Below are 14,219 nucleotides of genomic sequence, written 5' to 3' on the forward strand. Positions count from 1 at the left end.
TAACCCTCCTTCGGCTTTCGACATGCTCTCTCCCTGTGTTCCTGGGAGTCAAGCAGAGGTCCCGTCCTAGAGGCGAAATAAGGCCGATCTGACGCACCCTCCACTACAACAGGGGCACGTCACTGCACTTAGCCACTTCACTTTTGCTCTCTAAAGCAAGCACTTTCGATTCTAAGTTACGAATCGATAGAGTATTAGAGAAAGGGCAATACCCTCTACAGACACTGTTTTAGGGCCCGAAGGCAACACTACAGGGTTAGGAGTAACAATTACAGAAGTAGCACTCTTCATAACAATGAAGGAGAGCGAGCACCTCTCGCAGACATATTCATAGCCCGTAGGCCATACTACAGGGTTAGGCAAAATAAAGTCTACAGGAAGGTTAGCAGGTTCACTACCCTGACTTTTGTTTACTGATTAACCCTTAAACGCCGACTGGACGTATTTTACGTCGACATTTTTTGTCTCTCGGGTGCCGATTGGACGTATTTTACGTCTACATACAAAAGTTTTTTTAAAAATTAAAGCGCAGGAAAAATACTTATAGGCCTACCAGCCTAAAACTTTTGAATCACGCGCCTTGGGGGATGCTGGGAGTTCACGGATCAAGGTGTTGTTTTGTTTACAATCGTAACGCAGGCGCGCAAGCGCGAATTTCTATCTTATCGCACTAAAAAGTATCTGTGACACATCTCGGAAATTATTTCGTCACTTTGACATAATTTTTGTACCATTGTAAATTAGCCGTTACATGAAGTATTATATATGAAAAGTTGCGCATTTTTATGTAAAATACAACAATAAAATACTCATGATTGTAGCTTTTATCAGTTTTGAGATATTTTTATATAAATAACAATAATTGCCAAATTTCACCTTCGTCCAACTTTTGACTCTACCGAAATGGTCGAAAAACGCAATTGTAAGCTAAAACTCTTATATTTTAGTAATATACAATCATTTACCTTAATTTTGAAACTAATTGGAAGCCTCTAGCACAATATTCCGATTTATGGTGAATTTATGAAAAAACTTTTTCCTTATGTCAGCGCGGTAACTCTTCCGAAAAAAATCATACATGCGATTGTGGTAATGTTTGCACCATTTCAAAATTAGCCGTTATATAAAGTTTTATATATGGAAATGTGCGCAATTTCATGCACAATACAACTAAAAACAACCCATTGGTTGTAGCTTTATCAGTTTTGAGATATTTTCATATAAATAACGATAATTGCCAAAATTTCAACCTTCGGTCAACTTTGACTCTACCGAAATTGTCTAAAAACGCAATTGTAAGCTAAAACGCTTATATTCTAGTAATATTCAAGTTATTTACCTTCATTTTGCAACAAATTGGAAGTCTCTAGAACAATATTTCGAGATTTATGGTGAATTTATAAAAAAAAAATAACATTTTCTTTATCCGCCACGCGGTAACTCTTCCGAAAAAATCATACGTGCGATTGTGGTAATGTTTGCACTATTTTAAATTAGCCGTTACATAAAGTTTTATATATGAAAATGTGCGCAATTTCATGTAGATACAACAAAAAAATAATTGAAGGTTTTAGCTTTTCTCATTTTTGAAATATTTGCATATAAATCACGATAAATAGAAAAAAACCACGTTCGGTCAACTTTGACTCTACCGAAATGGTAGGAAAAAAACGCAATTGTAAGCTAAACTCTTAGTCTAGTAAATATTCAGTCATATATCTTCATCTTGAAACAAATTCGAAGTCTCTAGCAAAATATTTTAGATTTATGGTGATTTCTTTAAAAAAAAAAAATTTTCCTTCCCTCCTGCGCGCGGATTCTCCGCCACAAATCTCCGAAATGCGTACGTTACCATCTCGGAATATTTGCTCCGTTTCATATAGGCATTTCATAGAGTTTTATATATGAAAATGTGCACAATTTCATGTAGATAAAACGAAAAAAAATATTTGTAAGGTTGTAGCTTTTCTTATTTCTGAAATAATTGCATATAAAAAATATATATAGAAAAAAAATTTGACATTCGGTCAACTTTAACTAGTCAGATATTGGTCGAAAACTGCAATTGTAAGCTAATACTCTTACAGTATAGTAATATTCAATCATTTGTCTTCATTTTGAAAGAAATTGGAAGTCTCTAGGACAATATTTAGATTTAGGTGGAATTTTTTGAATTTTTGAAAATATTTTGTTTACGTCCGCGCGTTACGAATTCATGCATTATTTTGTGATAATATTTTCTCTGTGTTGCTTTTATCGTTTTACAATGTGTTATATACCAAAATGATTGCAATTTAGTGCACATTATAACGAAAAAGAAAGTAAATTGTTACCTTTAGCCGTTTAGCGCACAGCGCGATTTGAATACAATTATATATGAAATTTCGTTTTTGCGCTATCATATATCGCATTATTTATATATGATAATGATAATGTTTTTCATTTCTGATGGTTGCATACTAAACTTCAGCCAATGACAAAAAAGGAGCCAAAAATGAACTCTTAATCTTGAAAACTAAGCACGCTGTGATTTTTTGAAAAAAATATTTTTTCCGCTTCCGCGCTCACTCTGAAACACCTCCGGCACACGGGAGACAATTTTTTTCTTACCGCTTCGGCGTTAGAGGGTTAATTGCGTACATACGAATCATACGTCTTCCTTACGGAATTAGACAAAGTCTCACACTCCTTACATGACAAATCTCAACAAAGAAGCAAGACCCATACCCCTCGTGCATACCAAGTGCGGATCTACCGAAGCTTTAGGTAGCCACACCCTATTTTGCAGACAACACCCTCTGAAACTAGCCTAACTAGATTCAGATATCTTATGCAATAATGAATCAAATTCAAATCAATTTAAGATAGCGTATGGCTTGCCACAAATCCAAGTAAATAAATCAAAAGACAATTAGGATACTTAGCAGCAATGAAGTTTCCAAAATCCTAAGACGGAGGTACTGAAAACAGGTGTTTCCAGCACCGGCGACAGAAAAATTATGAATAGAAAATGGGAATGGTTCCTGATACCCGCCTCCCAGCGGCGGGAATGGGTACTAACCACCTGGCCGACCACTGCGTGTGCCGGAAGTTTTTGAAATTCTGTCGGACTTCAGAAAATACAGCTATATATATATATCTGACAGGTAAGTTTCATGAACAAAAGAACATTTGTTACTTGAACTATTATTTTTTTTATGATACACAGGTAAGTGAAAATTTATTAAAGTAAACACGTTGACTTAAAGGAAAACGTTATTTTGGTTGTTTTATCACTGCCACAAACCCATAACAATGCAGTGTATGTATGATAATTCTAAACTATTATTCACTACCAAAATAACGATGATATTTTGTAATGAAAATGAATGTTACGTATATTCCAAAACATATTACTACGTAGGGCATGGAATAGTACTATAAAACAAAAATTTCGAAAGATAATCTTGCTGTGAACGCTACCATAATTTGATTTTCATATACGTATGTACATTTTGTCAGCTGGCTGGCCTCGCATAGATAAAAGTTGATTTCACTGATATGGAATTACTCCACGAATAGCCTTTTTATTATGAAGATATGACGATAATATACTAAGTAAAAAATGATTTTACGTATTTCGTTTACGCTTCGTCGCCAATAACAAACAGCAATACTTACGATAATCTATGACAAATAGCGTTTGTATGACTTCATTGTTCAGAGAAGTTATATAAGAATACTGCCAAAATAATAATGAAGTTTGAATTAATTTTAGCCTTAATGTTATTACTACCGTAATTACACTACTACTACTATTAAAATTTCTAAAAGTTTATCAAACAAAAAATGTCGCTTTGAACGCAACCGTATACATAAACCATTTTCGTAAAGTTATATGCTTACATTTTGTGGCTGGCCACTCCGACAATAAGTTGAGTGCAGTGATGTGGAATTATTCTTTGAAAAGGCTATTTATTATGAAGATATGACTATAATATAGAAGGTAAGAATGGTTTTATTACCTTTATTGGCAGTTGATATCATAATGTGAATCTGTTCGTGTACGTTGGTGGTTATCGCACTGCAACTACGCTTAGCCTACCAATGAACGTCGTACATAAACCTTGAATAGGCTATTTATTTCGAAGATAGGACAATAACATATTAGGTGAGAATGGTTTTATTACCTTAATTGTCAGTTATTATCATAATATGAGTCTTTAAATGTATGTTGGTAGTTACCGGACTACGGCCGAGGATTAGCCTACCGAAAAACATCGCATACGCAACACGACAAACCCGTGATGCAGCGATTCATACCAGCGATGTAGCATGAGAAGCGGTCCAAGAAAAAACCAGTGAATACTGATCCGTGAATAAGCGATGCCCCACTGTATAATATCCAGAGAAATCGGCGAATACGTGTCTACAAATACAGGCAGTCCCTGGGTTATGACGGGCTCGGCTTGTAACGTTTGAGGTTAAGGCACTTTTCAATTATATTCATCAGAAATTATTTCCAGGGTTACGACAACTACAACGCTGATCTGGCAGATGAAATATGACACCAAAAATGCAAAATAATCAATATTTGAAGTTTTTTTTATGAAAAATGCAATAAGAATGCAGTTTACATAGTTATCAATGCACTCAAAGCATTAATAGTAAGGTTTTCTTAGGATTTTTTACGATGTTCTGGCTTACGATGATTTTTGGGTTACAACACATCTCAAGAAGGGAACCCCTGTCGACTGTAAAACCCATTCTTTCACCCACTCAATTAGTTTTAAGCTTTCCACACTGATGCACCTTGCACACTCTTAGAGACCTAAATCTTCAGTATCTATAAGAACAAAGATTTAGCATACAGAATTTCAATATACTAAATGTATACAGCAATCTTTCACTAGAATCATGTGTACTTAAGGAGAAGAGACTAAAATAGAAAGATATGCGGGTGAGATGACAATGGTAGGTTTTATTTACTCTAGTGAGGTAATGGTTAGTAATCCACGTAAATATCTCGAACTTACATGAGGTTAGGTTCCAGAACTCATCGTGTAAGTTTGGTACAGTCACTAAAAATGCAAATAAAGTCTTATTTTTATTGTTTAAATATGAACCTAATTTCATTTAAAAGTTAGCTTAATACATTACCCTTAACAAAGAAATAAATGGTTGACATGAAAATAGAGTACAGTACACATGCTCAAATAAGTGGTGGCAGAGTTTCATAATTTTTTGTTCACCTGCCTGACACACAATTCGTACCTTATTAATCTATTTTTCTTAATGAAGATGGAAGAAATCTTATGTCATGATGTTAAAAACAGTCACTGATATCTTTAGAACATCATGTTAGGTTATTTGCGTAAAACTATTTTCCATATAGCAAACCTGACGAACAAAATGAAGTGATGAAAAACGTCATATCACAACCACTGACATACATTACTAAGTAGATAGATGACACCTATCACTAGTAGTATCGCATAAACATAGTCCTTACATTATCATTTCAATATTAAGTTGAAGGTAATTGAATGATTCCGTTTGTTAAACTTTAAAGAAAACATTGGAAAATTAAAGCTAACTAATGCCAATGTGTCATTTTTTTGGTCTAAGAAAAAAAACAAAACATCCCCCACTGAGCAAGAGACAAAATTATGCACTGCATTTGGTGCAAGTCCTGTTAGAGAGATATCAGAAAGCTTAATATACCAGAGAGATTCATGCATAGATGAATAAAATCGTTTAGAAAATAACAAAGATTAGAACATGGGCGTAGAGGTGTGAATTTTGAATTCTAGCGCCTTGTCACGATTTGAACCAGGAATCATGACTATCGTGAACCAGGAATCATGACTAAGTCTACGCCTACAACTGGTGTCTGATGAATACTTTAGATGGGTAGGGAGAATTTTTAAAACTGCACTTGAAATCTTTGATAGGTGTCTAATGAATAGGCATAGGTGCCACTCCAAATCCAGGAGGAGATGGCACTTAAGTCACAGGTGCTGGTAGATGGAGAGATGGCAGACGGGAATACATGCCCAACATTACAGTAGGGGTCACATTGGTTGGGTGGTGGGCATAAAACCAGGTGGGGACCAAGAGGAAAACTGTGCTGATTCACCGTAGATGTGGTGGAGGTGACTACAGCATGAGTTACAACAGTGCTGGCACTGGCACTATTCAATTGTGCCAGCAATGCATTCACAGAAGGTGGCCCCCAAAAAGCCCAGCAAAGCCCAAGCCTGATCCAAGCCTGACACTTTGTGGCGGGATCACAAGTTTAAAAGCAAGCAGCAAATCCCCCCGCACCCCCACATAAACTTAATATATCTGGCTACCAAACCCACCCTCAATCACACTTTCCTCTTTCCACTACAGAATAAGGCAGGACAATTGACCCATACCTACATACACACACACACACACACACAAACACATGTACTTACCCAACCCCAGATACTCCGGGCTTGGCTGTGCTGTCCGCTGGATAGGCTATAGGATAGCTGACACACACCCACCCCCAATAACCAAACACCAAACCAACCAACCAAGAACCACAACCCCACAACAACTTACAACCCGACAAATAACTGAGCATAACACCAACAGCCTGAAAGAACATGACAACCACACAACCTACCCCAGCACAACAACCCGCCAACACCAACACTCCCCAGCCACCACTCACAGACACCGAAAATCCCTACCAACCTCTTCTACTTCACCACAACCAGACCGACACACGCACAACAATTAACTACAACATCAAAATAAAACAATCAAATACACAAAATCAACTAACCACCAACGGATAACTGCTGCCAAAACCAACTCTGACTTCACTGAACTCCTTACTGCTCACGACTCTTGTAACAGACTCCCACCACCGATCTACACAACAGAGCGCCACAACAGACACACGCTTCCGACCGCCATTTAACCACTCCCATTTATTCTTCCACCAACTCTCTGCTCTCTCTCATCTCTCTCTCACGCAACCCTTGGAGATGTCCATAAAACTACTATCACTACTACTCCTCCATAACCTCACCTGCAAAGGCTAAAGTCGGTTTAATGTTAGGGGTACCCCCTTGCACTGAAGGGGTAACTTTGGAGTGAGAAGAGAACCCCAAAGGAGTGTTGCCCTGGTCAACAAGGTGTCCCCCCCCCCCTTCTTCCTCCCCTGATGAGTCAGAAGAGGAAGATGGAGCAGGAGCTTCCCCCAAAGGGGAACACCGAGCATGGGAAGATTGCCAAGAGAGAGATAGGAAGACAAAGATTAGTTACTAAGGTTGTGGTGGGGATGTGTTACCCCAAACCACAGCCATGGGCACTCCTATGATATAACCTGCTCCTGGCAACCTTCCCCCATTGCGCCGTAGACCAGTAACAATACTGGACACAACGGTTATTAATATTACACTCACGCCCTCAGCAGGAGGAACACGGGGCATGAGGATCCACCTCTATAGATGAGCGGAAACTATTGTATTCCTACACTGCACCCTAGGGCACCACCAGCTGGGGGCAGGTTTATGCAGTTGTGATTTGTGGGTTTCCATATCTCAATATCATTCACACACACAATAAACACAATTATATTCAGATGTACACAATATTCAAGAGACAACATAGCAAAAATCCCATCTGGATAGAAAGAAATCAGCAAACAGTTGGTCAGAGTGAAGAATACACACCTTTCCATGACAACGGATGAGAGCAAATTGGAATGTTTACGTCCAGTCGGGAGGGACTCCCAACTACCGCACCGGTACCTACCTAACCTGAGAACTGCTACAAGCCTCTTGAGCGGGTATGGGGAACTACTGTAAGCCTCTTCAGAGCGCCATTTTCTATCTCTTCTCACAAATTGCCTCATAACATTAGTACTTAGCTATACATTATTTTTTTATGATAAAACTATTTGTCTGGTAAAAGTTAGAGTTTTTGAACTTTATTTTACTCATGCAGGCAATCCGGTTTTATGGGGCTTGTCTAGTGCCATAAAATTGGCAATTTTTGGCGCCATAATGGGACGAGTTCCGGTTTTATGGGGCTTGTCTAGTGCCATAAAATTGGCAATTTTTGGCGCCATAATGGGATGAGTTCCAGTTATCGGTGCCATAAGGGTTCTTATGGGCGCCATAGATGCTTGGTGCGCCATAAGGGTGCTTATGGAGCCGATAACCAGTTATCCGCGCCATAAGCGTCATTATGGTGCCATAAATCACAGAGTTTCGGATAATGGCGGTTTTCACTTATCGGCACACCACTGGGAACGGAACCCCCGCTGATAACCGGGGACTACCTGTATATATTTTTGTACAATAAAAAAAGTAGTATGTATGTAAAAATATGCTATCTTCTACTGCAGCCAACAAGGCCCGTGATACCCAACTCCCTCCCCACCCATAAATGACAACTGACCAACCCGCTACCCGTGGTACTACCGCAATACTTATTCGTCGGTCAGAATACCATGTCGCGCAATAAAAGTAACTTTTATGGTTTATAACAAAATAACAAAAAGAAAGAGGGAAAAAAATATTTTGTTGACACATGCACGAAGTAATTACAAAGCTGTTGGTAGAATTATGTGGGTTCCTCCATATTCACAGGGGATGCGTACCTGACCCTCCATGAAGAGTTAGAACCCACGAATAGTTGGAACCCCTATAAAAATGCTTAAAACCTCCTATTTTTGCTAGTTAAAACTAAGAATAACCCACTAAAAATTATTATACCTGCTTTTTTAATAGTTTTATCACAAAAAGTGCATTTATGATAAAACTGATAAAAAAAGAACAGGAATTTGTGGATATTTCCCACAGAAAAATACCGCGAGTAGGCGAATTTTCGCTAATAATGGGGGGGAAATCTTCCAGAGATCATCCGCATATGCATAAGTCCGAGAATCTGGAAAACGCGAACATGGAGGGTCCACTGTATTAGTTTCTGAAGAGTAGCATTTTTGTCAAGATATCTGGCAAACACTGGACTGTTGTAAAATGATATTGGACACATTCTCGGGTTAACTACCATACAGCCTTGTTTGAAAGATTTCAGCACCTGTGTCCAGGCTATGTTCCTTAGTATTTCTATTGCAAAGGACTGAGGGTTTGTATATTGTGTAGGAACAACTTTAAGTCATTATAAATATAAGCCCAATTTATAAAAGTTCATTATGAACTTTAAAAATTTTGTATAAGCCACTATATTACCACACTCACTTTTTTGTAACCCTTAAATGCCGACTGGACGTATTTTACGTCGACATACAAAAGTTTTTTTTAAAAATTCGCGGAAAAATACTTTAGGCCTACCAGCCGAAAACTCTTGAATCACGCGCCTTGGGGGATGCTGGGAGTTCACGGATCAATTCGGTGTTGTTTTTGTTTTACAATCGTTACGCAGGCGCGCAAGCGCGAATTTTCTTTCTTGCCGCACTAAAAAGTATCTGTGACACATCTCGGAAATTATTTCGTCACTTTGACATAATTTTTGTACCATTTTTTAAATTAGCCGTTACATGGACTATTAAATATGAAAATGTGCGCATTTTAGTGTAGAATACAACAAAAAAAATACTCATGATTGTAGCTTTTATCAGTTTTGAGATATTTTCATATAAATAACGATAAGTGCCAAAATTTCAACCTTCGGTCAACTTGACTCTACCGAAATGGTCGAAAAACGCAATTGTAAGCTAAAACTCTTATATTTAGTAATATTCATCATTTAACTTAATTTGCAACTAATTGGAAGTCTCTAGCACAATATTTCGATTTATGGTGAATTTATAAAAAAAGCGTTTTTCTTTTTCGTACATCCGCGCGGTAACTCTTCCGAAAATAATCATACATGCGATTGTGGTAATGTTTGCACCATTTTAAATTAGCCGTTACATAAAGTTTTATATATGAAAATGTGCGCATTTTCATGCACAATACAACTAAAAACAACCCATGGTTGTAGCTTTATCAATTTTTGAAATATTTTCATATAAAAATTGATAAGTGACAAATTTTCAACCTTCGGTCAATTTTGACTCTACCGAATGGTCAAAAAACGCAATTGTAAGCTAAAAAGCTTATATTCTAGTAATATTCAAGCATTTACCTTCATTTTGCAACAAATTGGAAGTCTCTAGCACAATATTTCGATTTATGGTGAATTTATGAAAAAAAATATTTTCTTTACGTCCCGCGCGGTAACTCTTCCGAAAAAATCATACGTGCGATTGTGGTAATGTTTGCACCATTTTAAATTAGCCGTTACATAACGTTTTATATATGAAAATGTGCACAATTTCATGTATAATACAACAAAAAAATAGTTGAAGGTTGTAGCTTTTCTCATTTTCGAAATATTTGCATATAAATCACGATAAATAGAAAAAAAAACCACGTTCGGTCAAATTTGACTCTACCGAAATGGTCGAAAAAACGCAATTGTAAGATAAAACTCTTACAGTCTAGTAATATTCAGTCATTTATCTTCATCGTGAAACAAATTTGAAGTCTCTAGCACAATATTTAAATTTATGGTGAATTTAAAAAAAAAAAACTTTCCTTCCCTCCGCGCGCGGATTCTCCGCCACAAACCTCCGAAATGCGTTAAGTCCCATTCTCGGCATATTTGCTCAGTTTCATATTAGGCATTTCATAGAGTTTTATATATGAAAATGTGCGCAATTTCATGTAGAATAAAACGAAAAATATTTGAAAGTTGTAGCTTTTCTTATGTCCGAAATAATTGCATATATATATGTAAAAAAAAATTCGACATTCGGTCAACTTTAACTCGTCAGATATGGTCGAAAACTGCATCTGTAAGCCTGTAAGCTAATATTCTTACAGTATAGTAATATCAATCATTTGTTTTCATTTGAAAGAAATTGGAAGTCTCTAGGACAATATTTAGATTTATGGTGAATTTTTGAAAAAAAAATGTTTACGTCTGCGCGTTACGAATTCATGCATTATTTTGTGATAATATTTTCTCTGTGTTGCTTTTATCGTTTTACAATTTGTTATATACCAAAATGATCGCAATTTAGTGTACATTACAACAACAAAAAAAGTAACTTGTTACCTTCAACCGTTTTGCGCACAGCACGATTTGAATACAATTATATATGAAATTTCGTTTTTGCGCTATCATATATCGCATCATTTATATATGATAATGATAATTTTTTTTATTTCTGATGGTTGCATACTAAACTTCAGGCAATGACAAAAAAAGGAGCCAAAAATGAACTCTTAATCTTCAAAACTAAGCGCACTATGATTTTTTGAAAAAAATATTTTTTCTGCTCCCGCGCTCACTCTGAAACGTCTCCGGCACACGGGAGACATTTTTTTTTTACCGCTTCGGCGTTTAAGGGTTAACCAGCACCCGTAAAGATTAGTAACTTTTATTATTCTCCTATCCAGTACACTTTTCTGAAAACTAAGAGCTAGTGTAACATGCTAAAAAATCACACTTACAATGGGTACACAGCTTCTTGTGTGCAGTGTAGTGGTCCTTCATAGTTGGGGTTGGGATTATGCAAGAGGGGATACCAGTCTGCTAGCTTGCGGACTTTGCATGAACGGATGCTGAATGAGCCCACAGGTTCTGTTACCAACAATGTTACCACAGCAGCTACTACAACTTCTATAACTGCTGAGGCATAAAGAGTCATCACCTCTCTAGTAAACCTGAAACATGATATTTTACTGGAAAATCTAAAAAAAATGACAATTTGTCCAAAATTGCATTTTTCCTAACTATACAAACCTGAGGTCCTTTTACAATAGGAAGGTACTAGCGGCAGCTGGATAGGTCGTAAGCTTTCGAACAAGGGGTTCGGTAGTTAACTGCTTGTCCGACAGGCGCGCGCGCGCGACTGGGAGGTAAACAAATCACTTTTGCTTTTGGCCCAAGCAAAAACTGCAGAGTGAGGGGTGGCATGAGGTGGGACTATGTGTAAAAGGACCTCAGGTTTGTATAGTTAGGAAAAATGCAATTTTGGACAAATTGTCATTTGTTCCGACACGGCATACAAACCTTCGGTCCTTTTACAATAGGAAGACTCACTTCTTGGTGGGAGGAATCTGAGTCTTTTGTGAACAGACTGGTGTTAGCGACCAACTTTTGGAAGTCTCCCTGGTCGTAAGAGCGAGGGTAGGGATCCAAGCCTCTGTCCGATTGATTGGGGTGTGCACCGCAGGATCAATGGTCAGACCTCTGGACCGATACTAGAGAGGCAAGCGTATCTCTTCGTACCAGCAATGTAAGAACTTGTTCCTGTACAGGAGCAAATATAAAGTCATGGGTTTGACTCTTTGTAGGCATCCACTTCCCCCCCTTGTAGGAGGAAGTGGTGGATATTCTGCTCCTATCCCTAGTGAAAGGGATAGGATGGGGCTCTGTCATATTAGCTCACCTGCATCTCGTTCCTCATCCAGCGTAGTGACGACCGTGGCCCTCTGCCCACAGGTAGAGGAGGAGGAAAAGATGGGAAGAGGGAGCCAGTCACTCACTCACTCACACATCCATCCACACAGTCACACCAGGACTCGATGCTGTTTCAGCCTGCGAGGTCTGGGTTAGCTACACAACTTGTTGAGCAGCCACCACGGGTCCCAAGGAAAAGGTATCCAAGGACCTGTGGGCAATATCCCGAAGGTAGAAGGACGTGAAGGTAGTCTGGTTAGACCAGACACCTGCCTTCAGGACCTGCGCCACGGAGAAGTTCTTACGAAATTAAACGCCAACGACGGGGCCAATAACTTCTGACTTCGTGAGCTCTCGGACGGGACATACGGATGTCGTCACTACCATCAGCCTCATACGCCTCCTGATGACCTCACGCAGCCAGAATGAAAGAGTGTCTTGGATACTTCTTTCTTGGTTACCCCGGTGCTAACGAAGAGGCGTCGACACTCAGGCCTGAGGTGTCGAGTTTTCTTCAGATAGCGCCGTAGCGCCCTCACAGGACAAAGCAGCATCTCATCCGCATCATTATCGGTGAAGTCCATTAGGGAGGGAATCGTGAAAGACTCGAACCTGTCGTCAGGGACCGACGGTTTCTGAGTCTTCGCAACGAAGTTCGGGACGAAATCGAGCGTCACAGATCCCCATCCCCTGGAGTGTCGTACATCATAGGAAAGACCATGAAGTTCCCCTACTCTCTTCGCCGATGCCAGGGCCAGCAAGAAGAGGGTCTTGAGGGTCAGATCCCTGTCTGACGACTCTCGGAGTGGCTCGAAGGGTCTTCGAGTCAAACTCCTAAGGACGAGAGTCACATCCCACGCAGGGGGCCTGAGTTCCCTGGGTGGGCAAGACCTTTCGAAGCTCCTCATTAGCAAGGAGATCTCGAACGAGTTCGAGATGTCCAGTCCCCTCAGTTTTAGGACGAGCGCCAGTGCTGCTCTATATCCTTTAACTGTGGGGACTGAGAGGAGCTTCTCTCGGCGAAGAAACACGAGGAAATCCGCTACCTGCTGAAGAGTGGCTCTGAGAAGAGATAGACCCCGTCTACGACACCAACCCCACAGAGACGGACCCACTTGCCCTGGTACACAGCTGCAGAGGACTGTCGGATGTTTCCAGCCAATACTCTCTTGCTGCGCTACGAGAAAAGCCTCTCGTTCGCAAGAGATGGTGGATAAACAGCCAGCCGTGAACGTCGTAGGGAACTGGACTGCTCGGTGGTACCGCTCGACGTGTGGCTGGGCGAGAAGGTTGTGCCAAGAGGGAATCTCTCTCGTTCTCCTGCGAGAAGAAGCCAGCAGGTCCGGATACCAAATGGCCTGTGGCCCATTTGGGAGCCACCAGGATCATCCTGGAGATTCGGGGTGACCAGTGCTCGGACTGATCACCTTGCGAATCAGGCTGAACGGGGGAAAGGCATAGGCGAAGAGGTTGTCCCACGGGTGTTGAAGAGCGTCCTCTGCAGCTGCCCATGGGTCCGGCACGGCTGAGAAGAAAACCTGAAGCTTTCTGTTGTGCCGGGTGGCGAACAGATCCACGACTGGTCGCCCCCACAGGTCGAAGAGCCTTTCCGCCACGTCCTGGTGTAGAGACCACTCTGTCCCTATCACCTAGATCCCGACGCCTGAGCGGTGTCTGCTACTACATTCCTTCTTCCCTGGAATGTAGCGTGCTGACAGCTCTATTGAGTGTGCCTCGGCCCACTCGTGCACCTGCCGAGTCAACTGGTACAACGGGAG

At 39.9% G+C, this 14,219-nt stretch overlaps 1 protein-coding gene across 1 annotated transcript in view; it reads right to left on the reverse strand.

The window, feature by feature from the left end:
- Positions 1-14,219, reverse strand: part of LOC135215773 (JNK1/MAPK8-associated membrane protein-like) — a 120,917-nt gene that overhangs the window by 28,740 nt on the left and 77,958 nt on the right. Inside the window, exon 3 of the mRNA XM_064250727.1 lies at positions 11,490-11,702. Coding sequence (XP_064106797.1) covers positions 11,490-11,702 — 213 coding nt within the window. The remainder of the gene's footprint in view (positions 1-11,489; positions 11,703-14,219) is intronic.

This window comes from Macrobrachium nipponense, chromosome 19, assembly GCF_015104395.2.
Source record: "Macrobrachium nipponense isolate FS-2020 chromosome 19, ASM1510439v2, whole genome shotgun sequence".
In the NCBI taxonomy this organism is placed as follows: domain Eukaryota; kingdom Metazoa; phylum Arthropoda; class Malacostraca; order Decapoda; family Palaemonidae; genus Macrobrachium; species Macrobrachium nipponense.